Genomic DNA, 16,760 nt, shown 5'->3' on the forward strand with positions numbered 1-16,760 from the left:
ACCCTCAAACAATTATTTGATGGTCAAAAGCTGAAACGGACAATTAAAACTATTGAGATTTTTTGCCCTAAATATATATATATATATCAGCCCTTTCGAATACAAACAACTACTTCTCTTAATCAAAACAATCTTTTTCCTAGAAAAGATAATTTGCTCATATTATGTTGACAACGTCTAATTACAATGGCCATTATTTTCCCTATTGTTAGGTGAATATAGCCAGACTCTCTTTCCCAAAAAAAAAATTTAATAACAACTCATAGACCATGCTGAGATATTTCTATCACGATGGAGAAACTATGCACCGATTAATATACTGTGAAAATTTTCTACAATTATCTTTGCAATTTGCACTTGTAATTCCTTCCTTTGATGTAAACGGGACTTCAAGCTAATTTCTCGTCAGGATTAGTATCTGTAAGGTCAAATGTAAACGAGACTTTAATGCAGTAACATCAGGGTAGAGATCAAACGCCAGTTGTGAAACCTTCTCGTTTAACTTGATTAGGCAATAATTTTCTTATTTCCATAGTTCCTTCTGAGTTTAGACTTGGGACACTTCTTTTTTTGTCTTACGGTGGTTGTTTAGATTCCAATACCGAATGAAGTTCGCTTTGCAATTTTCCCATCACACGAGTAGATGCTAGAGAGAATCATAGTTATTAAATTCGGAGTTTAATGTGGAGAGGTGACCGAATCATTGAGTTGAACAATTTAATCGTAAATTGCACAATAGTTATAATTTTATTTTAAATTATAAAAATAATAAAATTTTTAAATTAGCAATTCAATCGATATTTTCTTTTCGATTCATTGGTTGAATCGTCTATTTAACTAGTTTAATTAGCAATCCAGCTCGATCCTATGACCGGTTTGCCAGGTTGATCGGTTTGACTATCAGGCCGACCCGGGTTTTATAAAATGGTTATAAACATGTTTACTTGAACCGGCGGGCAAGTATTTAAGAAGAGAGTAAAGTGATTAGTCTTGCACGGCAACTTCACAGCAGAAAGTTCTCACCTAAACAAGAAACCCTTGTACCCAGGGGTATAAGCTTCCCTTGCTGTTTCTACTTTTCCTTCATCTCCAAATGTGCCGTTAAACAACAAGAAATAGATCCTCTCTTGCCAGTTCAAGCGATTGCAGAAAGGAATATGTTCAAAAGATGCAATCTGCAATACCTATGGAAAACTTGCTACTAGTTCAGTATTTACAGCTCTTTAAATTGATCGTCACACTTTTACAGCATATCCACCAGGTCGAACTGAGCAGCAGCACGCTACCTACCTTGCTTTCCTAATGTTTTCCTTAAAATTTCAGCTTCATTAACAAAGAACTCATAAAAAGCTATAAGAAATTCCCATTAATATCTAAAAGCTGCAAAAAGGACAATACGGAATGTCAATGCACAATAATAAACGTTCATGATGGGTCAATTGAATTATTAGCATCTTGTTCTCCGTTGGAGATACCTTGATCAGGATGCTGCACGCTGAAGAGCATGTCCAGTCATCGTTCTTTTATAGATAAGTCAATCAGATGTTGTGCTACCCATCTATTAATGCCTCGGTATTTCATTGTTAGAATCTATATACCTCATCCACAGTTACACCAAGGTCGAGCTAAAAGGAAAATATTCTCAGCTCAAAACCAAGGTCCAAGTAGAATGAACAATATTCTCTACTCAAAACTTTCAGCTGAAGAACAACTAGACGAGGAAACAATTTGAGGGAAAGAATCATTCGAAAGAATGGATATGAATGTAAAATAAAAGAATTGATATCAAGGCTATCTGGTTAGTGGACTAGCTGCAGAGAAACAAAATTCTTCAGTAGCAAGGATGTACAAACACGAGAACATATGAGGGGTGTAGCCAGCCGGAGGGGAGGGTGCGCCGCTGCCTGTCACCACCATTGATGCACCAGAACTCCACTCTTCCTCAGAGAATAAAACAGGTCCAGGCATTGAGAATATGTCTTCTGATACTTAGAGCTCCTCACTCCAGGGCAACACCTCTGCCATCTACTATAATGGCACTCAAGAAACATCTCATCAATCAAACAAATTGCTCCAGTCTCAAATAACCTAGGGATCAGATGAAATTCAGTTCCTTCTACATCCATTTTCACCACCACATAGTCCCTCTCTGATACTGTACTCTTCAACCAACCAGCAAAATCAAACCCCTGAATCTTATCAGAATCACCTAGAAAATTACTTGAGGATTGCACACCTTGAATCCTCCCCATCCCTCTTCCTCTCTCCACGTTCATCTTACGTGGTTCCCGGTTTATCTCAAAAAACAGGGTCTCATTCCTCACCCAAGCTGCATAAGGCAAAAGTTTCACCCCTTTTTTTGACCTGTACTCTTCATGAAAAGCCCTATCCGCCTCAATGGCGTAGATTTCAAACGTCTTATTCTGCTTGGGATACTGCTTCTTAAACCAACTGCCAATGCTTGAACCATAGTTCCTAGCTCCAACGTCTACATACACATGCCTATTCTTGAAGCGAATATCGACTAGTGAGGACAGATATTTTGCATTCTTCATATTCTTTTTCAATGTTAGCCAAGGTTTCAACGGCTCTTCCACAAGCAAGGGCTCAGCATTCGAGATTAATTCATGTATATACCCTGGCACATTGCACCTATTTACAGATGATCCACGAATGAATTGTTCTTTCTTTCCATTAACAACTACTCCATCCTCTTTCCTTAAGACAACTTCACGAATCCAAGGGGAAGATGAATCTACAGCGTTAATTTCGCGTGATCGAATTAATCTACAAGAATTGAATAATTCAAGCAAGGAATTGAGACTATACTGATCTTTTGACGAGGTGTGGACGACAAAGAAGCCCCCGGGTTTGAGCGTTCTTGAAACTTCAGAAGCAAATTCGACGGGTTTAACAGTGCGGTCCAGGACGGAATCGCCGGAAAACTCAAAATCAAAGGTGTTATCAGGGAACGGTTGACGAAAAGCTGGACCATAACGAACCAACGGCGGAGATGCTTTCTTTGAAATTCCGACGGAGTTAATGACTCCAATATCTTGCAATGCGACAACGTCCTGACCTGTTAGGGTTTCGATGCAGAGAGATTTGGAGTCAGGGGAAAGGAAGCCTTCGGATATCAAATCTTGAAAGACGGAGGAGTAATAATTGCGGAGACGGGTGGCGGACGCCGCAGAGGAAGGGGTCGTGTCCTTTGGGGTATGAGGGAAGAAACAGAAGTCACCGGCGAAGTCGCAAGCTCTGCCTTTGACGGTGATGATGTAAGCGGAGCGCGCCAGGAGCACCAGAACGCCAAAGGAAAGCAGGCGTACCAGAATATTGCTCACGAGGTTTGGCTTCGTTGCTGTTGTTTCCATGGAAGCCTTCATGCAATGCAATTGAGTCGTAGCAAAGAAATGTAGAAACAAAAAAAAAAAAAAAAGAAAAGAAAAGATTAAAGAGGTTGTGATGGCGCGCCAGAAATGGGCGAAATTTTGTAAATTGGAACGGGCTTTGATGGTAAAACGGGAATGAAATTTTTCAAAGGCGGTTAGGCCGGCCATTCGTAGCCGTTAAGGTGTGGGGCCCCCTCAGCAAATCCCTCCATCTTGGGCTGAGCTGCTATGGGCCGAAAACCCTCGAGACTTGCGAGTACATTTGTGGGCTTCAGCCAGAAGATGAATGAAGAAACAGATATTCAATTCAGCAAAGACGTTATTAACAACTTTTGGATCCTTTATTTAAGTCTTAAATCCTCTGCCTTTGATGATCATTTTGGAATGGGGGAAGAACAAACGGATGGACGATGGGGATAACAACAATCGAACCAGCAATGTTGCTATAAAACGAGGAACCAAAATGCTAAAATTGTAGAGTTATTGTCCACTTGATGAATGCACTGCAAACATATGATCACTACGTTTTAATGAGGTTATTTTATTTCACTTCTCAAAAAGAAAAGACCTTAAATAAAGAAATACTTAACAATGTGACAATACATGTATACAAAGCCTTTACTAAGGAATCATACAGTTCTTTTTTCTTTCTTTTTTTTTTTTGGGCAAAGCCCCAAATTGGGGTAGGGATGCCATCCCCTAATTTATTTATATCGAAAAAAAAATACAGCGAATTAGAGGGGGGCCAAACCTGACCTCTGTTGAAGTAAAAAAGAAAGACAATTATGGATTAAACATATGAAAAAAATATATATATATGATTAACAGATCAATCGAACGAAATCATCCACATGAGGGTGCCCCACATTTGTGGGATTGTGAGCGAGCATGGAAATTTGGCCTTTTTTTGAGAGCTGCTTCCTCGTTTTCTTTGACATCACTTGGGTAAATTGCTCGTAAACTAGTTTCTGGTCGTGATATTTGTCTTTATCACGTTGTGAATCATCCTTTCCCTCTTCATTTTTGTTATCATTGCATTTTGTACTTGAATGAATAAAAGGTTTTAGATGAATGAGAGGAATCTTACCATGTAATTTCTCCCATTGAAACTCTTCGAACACATCTTTAAACTGTGGCACATCTTCAAATCGGGAATTTTCCGTTTCTGTTCTTGTACTTGTACCCACAAGGGGTGTGTCTCCAACTAATACCACATTATGTGGATCATGACTTTTGTCTACCTTCTCAAGTGCATCGTTTCCCACTTTAGACGTAATTTGCTTACGTTGCTGCGAAGAGTCGCTAGTATTCATCGCCTTCTCTTTCGATGCAGCCTCTGTGAATGTTCCATTAGCTGGTGAATGGCCATTCTCAGACTCCGAATCAGTGAATTCTCCCTCATCAAGTTGGTTCGTAGCTTGAGGTTTTACCGAACGCATCTCTTCGATTTCCCGAAACGCTTGATCAGCCAACTTATGAATGATTTCACCTGCGATAGAAACAATGGTCTCCTTTACTAACGCAGCGACAAACAACCCAGGCTGCTGGGGTTGGGGCGAGGGGGGCGCCGCTGGAGAGTATCCACCATCCATCACCTGCTGCACCCCAGGCGATGGGACAGTCCCTACCGATGTATGCTCAACCCGCAACTCGCCCTCTTCCTGCGCGCTTTCCAGAGCTTCCTCTAAGGCATTGCCCCCAAGTTGCTGCACCTCCAGAGTCAGAGTAGGAACCCCAGGCCTCTCCGTGGGAGTCACAGCATCTCCCATCTCCTCACTGCCGTTTGTCTCCTCGATAGCTATTGTCGTACCCTCCTTGTTGCTCGTAGCAGTGGGTTTCAGCCCATGAGTTCTGGCAACCTTCGCTGGTTTGAGTGCAGGGTTCTTCCTAAAGCATTCCGCTTCCGCGTGGCCGGCGCGCTGGCAAAAGGAACAGAATGCAGGCCAGCTCTTGTAGTCGACCTGCTGCCAGTGCCCATAGGTGTCATCTCCTATCCATATACCCTTGACCGGTTCCATCGCCAAATCTACTTCAACCAAAACCCGAGCCACCGACGGCCGCTTGAAGGAGGAAGTCGCGAAATCTGCTTGCAAGAGGCGATCCAACAGCGACCCCAGTTTCATCAGGTACTTCATATTGAAGAGTGGTAAGAGAAGGCCCAGGAAGCAGACCCATACAGGTGCTATAGAGGAGTCTTTGTTGGACTTGAAATCTAGCGTCCATTTAGAAACAGTCATTGGAGCGTTGTGAATGAACCAGGTCCGCCGTACAAAGAGCCGTGTGTAGTCCTCCTCTGTTGAAGGTTGAATCAGCACGTGGTTCGTATCCAATAATCCCACCGAGCACTCCCCCTTCAGACCAAGGGTCACAAAGAACTTCCTAATCACCTCCATGGATGGGCGGCGGCTCCGCCAGCAACGACAGTTCGCTTCTGGACAGGAGCAGCGCCGGCTCGCCGCGATATGCACCCAACCCACCTAGGTCTGGGCTCGTCAACGCGCTGCATGGATTCCCTACCACTACGGCAAAGGATTTTGCCGGCACGGTGCCCGTGCTAGCACCAATGTTCGGCGGCCAAGCGGCCGCCATGGCAGACTACCCTAGAAACCTTCGGAAGGTGTTCCTATTAATCCTCAATAGAGAACCTTATTTGCCCTTAGGAATCATACAGTTCGAAGTTCACAAACTTTTGATTTTATTAGATTTTTTTCTAAAAGAAAATTACAACAGATTCTATTATTTGTTTAAAGCGATATGTTTATCTCGCAAATTTCATAAAATTGGGTTTAAGGACTTACTTGTAGACAATGAAGTGCATTCAACAACCACAATCTGTTGTGGATGAGAAAAGTTGCTTTTGCATGAATTCACAATTTCGACGTTCCTTAGGCAAAAAAATAATAATAATAAAAAATTGATGAGCTGAAACAAAGTCAAAAGATTCAGTCCTGTTACTAGAGCTGGCAAAAAAGTCCAAAACCCAATAATCTGCCCATTAATTTTAAATGATGGGTTGGGTCAATTGGATTATGGGTTTTGTTAGGTTGGATAAGAACAATCCAATTTATTCCTTGGGCGGGTTGAATTTTTTATTTGAGTACCAAATATCCAACTTGTTTAAAAGTAATTCAAAATAATAAATATAAAATTCAATACACATATGTCCAACTATTTGCATTTGGACATGTATTAATAATTCATTCATTAATTTGTATTCAAAATTCTCATATATATTAATCAATTTTTTATTTTTGTTTAAAAGAAAAAAGAAACTTGAAATAAAAGCTCATGCTTATTTTACTTTTATAACAGTAGTTAAACTTGCTCAACTTTTATAATAATTTATTATGCCTTTTAAGAATATGTTGTTTTCCTCCCCCCCCTTTTTTTTATTGTTCTCAAGTTGCTACTTGCTTTTATTTGTTAATATTTCGTGTACGTATAATATTGTACAAATTTCTTTTTTAACCTTTTAGGATTATATAATTTCGGATTCTTCAAATTTACAAACAAAAGCTTATTTTGTATTAGCCTAATTTTTCAATAATTCAAAATAATGCGATCCCGATGTGGTAAAAATGTCAGGATAGTTCATGAATTCTCCTCTCATTTATTTCTTAAAAAGTTTGGGATTTTCCTTAACAATTTATTGGAGACCAATACCAGTTTACAATCATATAAATATTTTCTGTTTTATATCAGAGCTGTGGTAATTCTAAAAGATTAATATGACCATAGCATCAAGTATGATCCTAGATGATTCTAATTAATCAGGTGATGAATTATCTAACTATATCAAATCAATAAAAAAATACCTTCTAATATATATTATATGTATATAGATCATGATATTAACTTTGAATCAATATAGTTGACTTGCGGATTCTATTTTGTTTTGATTAATTATGGCAACTTGGGTATGGCTAGTCAAACGATTTCATTTCAAGCAAATACCTCCAATCTTCAACTTTATGAGAGGTTTGGAATCGGCAAGACAATTATTCTTTCCTCTTAATTACCGAGTCCAAAAACCAAAATACAGTAATGTCTTCAGTCATTTAATAAGTTTCAATCAATTAGTAGCATTAAAAAGTACAAAGTAGACAATTTTTTTAGCTAATCTATTTAAATGTACAATTTATTATCTAAAATTCACAATACAAATAATATAAAATATTATTCTATTTATGATGTGTTTTCAAGGAACTTAAGAAGTGAGTGTGTGTGAAAATACATTTATGTATGTGAAAATGTGTTTATATGTGTTAAAAAAATCATTTTTGTATGTTAAAATGTATGTTAAAAAGTTTATGTATTAAAATATATTAATTAATATTTTGGGTCATGTGTTCGAGAGAATCCAACATGATTTAACCCAAAATTAACCCAATCTAAAGTTGGACGGATTGGAGATAATCCATTTAAATGAAAATCCAATAGTAACCCACTCAAAATCCGCCCAACCCGCCCAATTGCTAGGCATACTCCAACCCCTCACTTATCTTCTCCCGGCTGCTTTCGGACAAAACAATCTTTAAACCCTATAAAACCCCACTGCCGCCAGTTTGCCTAACCCCGCCTTCCAACACTCAGTTCCCTTTCTCTCTTCCAAACCCTCTGTAGACAATGGAATTTTAATTAAATTCTAAAAATTACCATTGGTCTATAAAATATTTTTATTCAATCGGATATTGCCATATGGCATGTACACTTGGAAAAATTGGTTATTAAATGGCCAATTATATTTTGCCACGTGTCAAGGCGAGGTGTTTCAGATCAATTCAAATTGCAGGGATATCTCCACCGACCAAATCATATCATGTCACATGTCTATTGGATAAATATCTAAATATTTATTTCTTATTAAAGGGATAATATTTAGAGTTATTTAATCCAAGTATATTTCTTATATACTGCAATAGCTTGGCCAGTCAAACGGCGCCACGTCACGTGTCCCCACGAGTTTGGCCAATTGAGAAATTACTTATCTCTTTATTAATAAATATAAAATGAAGGGATAATATTTGACTAGCACAGTTCTAATATGACTGCATGTCTTGCAAGACAAGTATAGTGATACACATGTCTTCAATCTCTACCTCTTGCTACAACTATAAATAGGGGTCTCTCAACCAAATCAGGGACACACACATACAGAGACACACGCCAGGAGGCATCTCATACACTCAAAGTGGTGACGTTCCAAGCTACAAAGGTTTGGGTCTTCAAGCTCTTCAAGTCTTCCATATATCAAGACTTGAGCCTCCAAATATTTCCAAGTCCTTCAAATCTTCCATATCAAGATTTGAATAAATCGGTGGCGGATCCAAGAACAAGCTGCGAAGCCCTTGGATCGGTGTTCGAGGAGAAGAATCGAGGGAAACTCTCCACAAGTTCGAGAAAATCCCAGAGATTGTATTCACATATTTTTTTTAAATTTATATATTACATATTTGTCATGTATATTTCTTGTTTTTGCAGACTTGAAATTTTATCGCGTACACCCTCCACCACCGAGAAATAGAGGGAAAAGAGACAGAAAGAGGATTTTTATTTTAACAAAAAAATGGACACATCCATTTTCCTCACAGTTAGCCCATCCGTTGCCCAACCGAAAGTACTCTTCTCCCCGTTTCTTCCCCCAAACCCACTCCGCCTTTCCACCACACTAGCTTACCACCAGAGCCGTCGCCGCCGCCGCCGCCGTTACCGTATATCCACAATCCGCTCCGCCAGCATACCCACCTCACTGTCCGCGTCATCATCTTCAGACCAGCCCATCAAGGCCATTGAGCCGGATGTATTTGGGGGAAAGAAAGAGCTCACGGGCTTCCAAGCCCTGGTGGATGCAATGTCGCCGACCGTGAGAATTGCAAGCTCAGCCCTTATATTTGCTGGTGCTATTGCTGCTGGATATGGACTTGGGTCCAAGTTTGGTGGGTCCCGCAACGTGGCCATGGGTGGGGCCGTGGCTCTTGGCACTGCTGGTGCTGGAGTGGCCTACGCATTGAATTCTTGCGTTCCTGAAGTTGCTGCTGTCAATTTGCATAATTATGTGGCTGATTTTGATGACCCTGCTGTCTTGAACAAGGAAGATATTGAAGCAATAGCAAATAGGTAAGTTGGGACGGTTCAAAATTTTGTTTTGAATGGTCTTGTTTGCTTGTTTCCTTGGTTTAGCTATTTCTATTTCAAAAATTGTGTATAAAGAAATTCAAAGTATCAGTCTGTGGAAGGGTCGCCTCAAGTTTTGATATTTCTTTTGTTCGTATTGTGGAGTAATACTTGTTTATTTAGGTTCTACATCATGATAAATTCACAATATCTGGTGATTGAACACTCGTACACTGGTAGATATTGTGAATTGAAATACTTCAGGGGTACCAAAAGCTGATAATGGGAACGGTGAATTTGTTCTAAAAGTTTCTTACTTTTAGTTAGGATTGAGTTGAACCAAGGAGGCTTTTCTGAAGAACACAAGTTTGTTTTGCAATTGAGAATGGTTTTTGATTTCATTTTGCTAATCACCGTCATTTTAGATCAGAGAATTCGCCGAGATACAGCAATTAGGTCAGCTTGAAAGTACTCATCGCCTTGCTATGCTTAGCCGTATTCTATCCCATTGGTTTGGCACTTTGGCTGCCCTGCTAGAGTGTATTAGCTTAGCTGCTTGTGCATTTTATAGGCCAGATTAGGCTGCTTTGACTTTCTGTCTGGCATCCACTTTCCTTGCCGGAAACGAACTGGTGTCATGTTTGCTCAGGGAATGCAGAAAGCATGTGCTGATGTGCTATGTATGAGCTGTGTTTTATTTTCATCTTGGTTTTTTAGTTAATTTTATCTTGTCTTGGTTGCATATTTTGCACTTTTTCAGTTTTTGACATTGTGCTGTCACTAGTATTAGTTAGTCACCCAATAGTATGTTCTTTGTTTTATTTCTAATTTCGCACATCTTTTCAGATATGGTATTAGCAAACAAAATGAAGCCTTCAATACAGAGCTTTGTGATATATATTGCAGGTGAGTATAGAAATTCATTCTATAAAAGTAGCTGTGATAATTAATCTTTTCGAGTCATTTCTCCTAATGATTAGTATTCTTGCCTGTTGTCAGTTTGGATTAATTTCTGTTAGGAAAGAGAAAACTGTATTACTACTATTAGTGATTGTAATGGTCTGTATGTTCTTCGGGTTCTCTTTGATCTTAACCTGTCGCTTTGATATGAAAATAATGGAAGTATATATTTGGATTTGCATTATGCAATTCAAACTTTTCAGATATGTATCTTCCATCCTTCCTCCGGGAAATGAAGATCTCAAAGGTGACGAAGTTGAAACAATCATCAAGTTTAAGAATGCATTGGGTATCGATGATCCAGATGCAGCAGCTATGCACATGCAGGTAAGTATGTTTGTTCTTTTGATTTTATTATGAAGGATGTGAATCTTTCCATTGCTAAGTTTGAATGGAGAGGTCATATTTCCTTTTGCTTGGAACTAATTTAACTGTTAATTTCTCAGATTGGTAGGCGAATTTTCAGACAAAGGCTTGAAGCTGCAGACCGTGATGCTGATCTGGAGCAGCGTCGGGTATGTTGTTGCTTTGATACATCTACTAAGACAGTTAGTTAGCAGGTGGTCAGGTCTATAAAACAAGGTTTGGAACTTGACCGTTCTCAGTGTTTCCAGTGCAGGAATTTCAGAAGTTGATATATGTTTCAACTCTTGTGTTTGGGGAGGCATCTTCTTTCCTTTTACCTTGGAAACGAGTTTTCAAAGTCACTGATGCACAGGTATCTAGTTTGTTCATGTTTTTCCGCGGAGTTCTATTCCTGTTAACTTGCAAAGTTTTGATCTTTGCTATTTTTCTCATGCAATATGCTTTACTATTAAGCATCATTTGGTCTTCTGAAGGCACTGTGAACAGAGCTGGCATGCCTAAGGTTGAATTTATTTGCCATGTTTTAATGTCTTTAATGTTCTTGTTCATTAGGTTGAACTTGCTGTTAGAGACAATGCACAGCGGTTGTATGGCTTCAAGGTTAAATCAATTGGTCAAGGTAACTGCTGAGTTTCTCCTGCTTGTTTGATGTACCTTTACTTTTGTAATATTTGACATATATTTGTGGCAGGGAATGTCCCAAATCGACATGTTTTTCACTTTGTATAACAAACATTGCCCAAGCAGAAATATACAGTAAACTTCACTGGTGTATTCCTTTCATTTTCATGTGTATACAAACTGTAGTGAATAATCAGCTCAGAAAAGCAAAATTTTATGCTTTAGCATAATCTTCAATGCAATATTTTGTGTTAAACTTTGAATTTCTAATAATTGAAGCTGTTTCAACTTCAAATGCAAGGTCTGGCTTTTGATCCTTATGAAATCAAAGGCTGCCATCTAAGCTTGGAAGGATCAAAAGGTTAATTTACTTTGTATTTTCTTGTTTCATTCTAAAATGATTGATTTCCTTCCATATTCATATGGAAATGGCTTGGAAAACATGCAAATGTTTTGATCACGTCTTTTGTATTTGTAAGTCCTTGGCTTTCATGATGGACTGGTCTTTTTTGAACTCTGATCGGTTTGCTAGTATCCAGACTTATTTCAAGATATATTCTCTAATTTTACTTTCTTAAGAGTTTTGCTTATCCGCTTTTGGGTCTGGTTATTTCCATTTTGCTGCTTGTTTTTAGAGTCATTGGATGAGCCGCTGGGTTTTTCAAGTTGTCTTGCCATACTGTAATTTAGACAAATTGCACTTGCTGCTCTTCTGTATTAACAAGAGTTGGAATTTTTGTTAGATATTAATGTTGACCAGCTGGTTGGCCTCCGAGAAGCACAGCTTGCATATCGCCTTTCAGATGAGGTACTGCCATCTGTATATTTGATCTTATCTGCAATTGTCTGGCATGTTACAAAAACAAGACATGTAGTATTTCACATGAATGTTGATATCTTTTTTTGGCTCATCGCTTACCCTTCTTTTGCAGCTTGCTGAGAATATGTTTAAAGAGCTTACAAGGAAGCCTGTAGATGAGAATATATCAACTGCTCTTAACATATTAAAATCCAGGACAAGAGCATCGTATGTATTTTTTTTCCTTCTTGATTCTTGGTAATAGAAAGGATGAGAAGCGCATGGTCAGAACTAGATAGTCTGTAGGAGGTAAACTTGCATCTATGCAGAAAGTTAGACTTGATAGGCATCCTTTTAACACACTTTTAAGAATCCCTAGTTTTTAGTGAAGATGAGTTTTCAAACTTTTATGGAACAAGTCAGTAAGAAAATGTGGGTTTGGCCAACTATGGTTATCAGTGGTGATATCTTTCACTGTTTTTCTTTTCCTTGTGTCAGCTTGTAGAATCATTTTCACGAAAACCTATTTGGGTACCTGCAGGGAAGCAACTCGTATTGTTGAAGAGCTGAATAAGGTGCTGAAATTTAATAACTTGCTTATTTCGCTGAAGAACCATCCTGAAGCCAACCGTTTTGCTCGGGGAGTTGGGCCAGTTTCTTTGTTAGGTAACGAGGATGCTAACTGCTTTCCACTTGTCTGCGCAAATGATAATGTGGCTTTCTTCTTTTTCCTTGTTTTCGTTGTTATTTTTGTTTTGTAATCGATTGCAATTTTGGACCTTGGTTCTTTCAATGTATACTGTTTAAACTTTCAGCTGAAGTTAATGTGACATTATTGCCTAGGTGGGGAGTATGACTCTGACAGAAAAATAGATGACCTAAAGCTCCTATACAGAGCCTATGTCTGGGACTCATTATCAAGCGGTCGGATGGAAGAAGATAAGGTGCTTAAGTAACCTCATTCCTTTGCAAACACATGCAACCTGTATATATGTGTGTGTGTGTGTGTAAGTACAGAGACAAAATATGCAGATTAACCCATAAATTGTTATACTCAAACTGCAATGGTTCATACCTGCATTCTTTTGTTTGTATAACTCCTGGTAGTGTTAAGAGTTCTGAGTTTTACGGAATGATGCTTTATGCCCTGCCTCATGGAGTGAGGACTATCATTATCATGCATGCCCGGAACAGATTTCTCACATGTGGCCTCGCATTGGCGCTAGTTTGTTTCATGAACAATTTTTGACTGCTAATGAAACACGAGTTGCATGCTTGTCTCCCACCTGACCCCTGCAATCCTTGCCTCTTTCTTTTTGATCTTCTTTCCTTTGCTTTGTAGCGCAAATACTTTTCTGCTCAAGATTCTTGAGTATAAAATGTATGTTCGGGTATGGGGACCTGTTAAATTTACAACTGAGACAATCCAGAATTTCTTTCATGACATTTGGTAATTGGCAAGCTTGTTGCTGACTATCAGAGCTCATGTATGACAAAATTGTGGATTGCACATTAAAGCTCATAACTGTGTGTAAGATGTTGCAAAAATGCTGGCCAAAGCTAGAGCACATTCAATGATATTTTGTGTACATAAATAGTTTAAAGATTGGGTGCAAAGGAAGGCTTTATTTCTGGAGATGTAAGACTGTTGGTGCTCAGGAAACAAGATTTTATTTAGTCAGTGGCCACATCAATTGTCAGATGTAAAATATCAGTCAAAACGTACTTTATTTGAGTGGTATACTTCCATTTGGAAGTCAAACCTTCACAGAAATGACAAGAACCCTTGGGGTTGAAACATCAAATGGAGAGTATTGAAAAAAAGAAAGGAAGATAGAGTGAAAGATAGCTTTTGCTGGACGTTGTTTGTCACTATTACATGTTATTGTTTTTTATTTTTTTTTGTGTCTATTGACATTGACTTTCTTTTCTACTGTAGCTCACTGCACTGAACCAGTTGAGGAATATTTTCGGTTTAGGTATGCGAGAAGCAGAATCCATTAAACTGGAGGTTACCTCAAAAGTGTATCGCAGGCAACTTGCTCAAGCTGTATCTAGTGGTGACTTAGCTGCTGCTGATAGTAAAGCAGCTTATCTTCAGAACCTCTGTGAAGAGTTGCAGTTTGATGCGGAGAAGGCTGTTGAGATCCATGAAGGTAATAGTGGTTCAAATAAGTGGCAGCTCTCCTGTCTTTGCAACTTGCACGGGCTGGTTAAATATAAATATTCTACTATTTCCTTTAAAACTCTATCATGACATGCTTTTACTTTAGTGACTGTATGCTCTATGGTATAGGTCGCAATTAACAATTTGCAGAAAGTTCTCTTAAATGTATATTTCCTAATATAATAGTTGAGCAACTTGTCAAGATCATGTTTTTGATTTACAGAAATCTACCGGCAAAAGCTTCAGCAAGCTGTAGCTGATGGAGCACTAAGTGACGAGGATGTTAAAGTGTTGGAAAAGTTACAGATTATGTTCTGCATTCCAAGGGAAACAGTTGAAGCAGCTCATGCAGACATCTGTGGTAGCTTATTTGAGAAGGTAACCACTGTTTGAATTCCATTGGTGTCGTTCTCTGTGATCAGATTGGAAGTACGGAAAACAGATGGAAGGCCATTTCCATCAGGGATTAAACTACCTGATCTTCCATTAATTGTACATGGCTTGGCTGCTAAATTGGTAGAATAGATATAGTGTGCATCTGGCAAGCGTTTAAAATACATATTGATGTTCATAACTGGTAAAGTGTTTTTCAATCTTTACAACCTTGATTAGAGATGATAGTCACTGAGATTTCTGATGAATGATGGAGTCATAAAGTACCAACATGTTATGACTAAGGTAGTGATGCCCTTTGTGTGCTTATTGGGAGAAACACTGCCAGCTTGTTTTCCAACAAAATGCTTACTTGTGGCTTTCTCAAAATGGTATTAAAATTTTCAGAATGTGTAGCTTTAAGAACTTCTAGTGTATTGTATTCATGTTCCAGATATAGGCCCTATTGTCTTGAATCGAAGATTTTTTTCTATATAGTTGCAATGTCTACAGTTATACTGGCCTGATTCTTTTTCCAGGTTGTTAAGGAAGCAATTGCCGCTGGAGTCGATGGATATGATGCTGAAATCAAGAAAGCTGTGAGAAAGGCTGCATTTGGTTTATGCTTACCTAGAGAGGTTGCTATGAATATAGCTAGCAAGGCAGTAAGTATCAGATCCTGGCTACATTTCACTTTACTTGTTGCTTCAGAACCTTTTGTTTTATTGAACAAGCCCCGTGTTCTTCTGGTGTCAATCACGGTAATACCAGTAATAATTGCCCTCCCATTTGCACTGCGTATGTTCAGGTCCGTAAGATCTTTATTAGTTACATCCAAAGAGCACGAGCAGCTGGTAGCCGCACGGAATCTGCAAAAGAGCTCAAAAAGATGATAGCTTTCAACAGCTTGGTTGTGACAGAATTAGTGGCAGATATTAAAGGCGAGTCATCTGATACTCCACCTGCAGAGCCCCCTGTGGAAAAGGGAGAAAAAGTGGTTGATGAGGGCGAGGATGAGGAATGGGAGTCGTTGCAGTCACTTAGGAAAGTAAGACCTGGTAAAGAAAGTTTGGCAAAGAAAGGCCAGACTGAGATAAACCTTAAAGATGACCTACCAGAAAGGGACAGAACTGATCTTTATAAGACATATCTGCTTTATTGTATGACTGGAGTAGTGAATATCCCTCTGGGTACCCAATTCACCACAAAGAAGGGTGATTCTGAATATGCATTGCTGAACCAACTGGGAGGCATACTTGGCTTGACTTCTAAGGAGATTGTTGAAGTACATAGAAGCTTAGCGGAGCAGGCCTTTAGGCAAAAAGCAGAGGTGATTTTAGCAGATGGACAATTGACAAAAGCCCGAATTGAGCAGCTCAACGAGTTGCAGAAGGATGTTGGCCTGCCGCCTCAGTATGCACAAAAGATTATAAAGGGCATTACAACAACCAAAATGGCAGCAGCTCTCGAAACGGCTGTTGCACAGGGGAGGCTTAGCATAAAGGAAATTAGGGAACTGAGAGAGGCTGGTGTTTGAATTGGATACCATGATTTCCAAGAGCTTAAGAGAGAATTGTAAACGCCAAATTTTTGTCAAATTTTAATGTTTTCTTGAATTTTTTTTATTTAATGATTATTTATTGTCTTGTATTTTAATGTTTTCTTTTTCTCATTTTTGCAGTTTTATCTTAAGGAAAAAAAAAAAGAAAAAAGTCAAAATCAAAAGCAAAAATAAAAAATCAAACTAAATTTACACATTTTCATCATTTTTCCTGTCAAAATAACTATTAACCCATTTTGCACTTAATTGCTATGCACCTTTCTTTTCATTAATTGAGAAAATCATCATTTTGGCAAAACTAACACACAAACTCCATTTTTTGGCTCCCAATATACATCTCTCGGCCTTGCTCTTCTTTTTGCTTGGAAGTCAAGCCATAACAAGGAAGACGAGAACCAACTTACTCCT

The 16,760-nt window shown here is 38.7% G+C and overlaps 2 protein-coding genes across 3 annotated transcripts; one reads left to right on the forward strand and one right to left on the reverse strand.

Moving 5' to 3' along the window:
• Positions 1–1,760: 1,760 nt before the first annotated feature.
• On the reverse strand, positions 1,761–3,460 carry LOC113689836 (uncharacterized). Its single transcript, XM_027207634.2, has one exon. It carries the CDS (start codon positions 3,384–3,386, stop codon positions 1,908–1,910), a length of 1,479 nt encoding a protein of 492 aa, XP_027063435.2. The 5' UTR covers positions 3,387–3,460; the 3' UTR covers positions 1,761–1,907.
• A 5,077-nt stretch (positions 3,461–8,537) lies between these two features.
• On the forward strand, positions 8,538–16,447 carry LOC113711839 (protein TIC110, chloroplastic-like). 2 transcript variants are annotated; one of them, XM_027235066.2, is made up of 16 exons: positions 8,538–8,785; positions 8,874–9,509; positions 10,353–10,412; positions 10,670–10,793; positions 10,913–10,981; positions 11,086–11,184; positions 11,385–11,451; positions 11,755–11,814; positions 12,197–12,261; positions 12,386–12,480; positions 12,794–12,918; positions 13,096–13,196; positions 14,192–14,408; positions 14,643–14,797; positions 15,331–15,456; positions 15,600–16,447. In XM_027235066.2, exons 2-16 carry the CDS (start codon positions 8,959–8,961, stop codon positions 16,326–16,328), a joined length of 2,643 nt encoding a protein of 880 aa, XP_027090867.1. In that variant the 5' UTR covers positions 8,538–8,785; positions 8,874–8,958; the 3' UTR covers positions 16,329–16,447. The 2 variants fall into 2 exon arrangements, with proteins under 2 accessions (XP_027090867.1, XP_027090876.1); XM_027235075.2 differs by lacking the exon at positions 11,755–11,814 and having other exon boundaries at positions 8,551–8,785.
• Positions 16,448–16,760: the final 313 nt, after the last annotated feature.

The sequence above is a fragment of the Coffea arabica genome, chromosome 1e (genome assembly GCF_036785885.1).
Source record: "Coffea arabica cultivar ET-39 chromosome 1e, Coffea Arabica ET-39 HiFi, whole genome shotgun sequence".
NCBI classification, from domain to species: domain Eukaryota; kingdom Viridiplantae; phylum Streptophyta; class Magnoliopsida; order Gentianales; family Rubiaceae; genus Coffea; species Coffea arabica.

Excerpts from the sequence above, each read along its gene's own strand:
- LOC113689836 (XM_027207634.2), bottom strand. The coding sequence starts at position 3,386 with ATGAAGGCTTCCATGGAAACAACAGCAACGAAGCCAAACCTCGTGAGC.
- LOC113711839 (XM_027235066.2), top strand. The coding sequence starts at position 8,959 with ATGGACACATCCATTTTCCTCACAGTTAGCCCATCCGTTGCCCAACCG. Across the intron at positions 12,481-12,793 it reads AAATCCAGGACAAGAGCATC|GGAAGCAACTCGTATTGTTG; the intron begins GTATGTATTTTT and ends GGGTACCTGCAG. Across the intron at positions 13,197-14,191 it reads GTCGGATGGAAGAAGATAAG|CTCACTGCACTGAACCAGTT; the intron begins GTGCTTAAGTAA and ends TTTCTACTGTAG.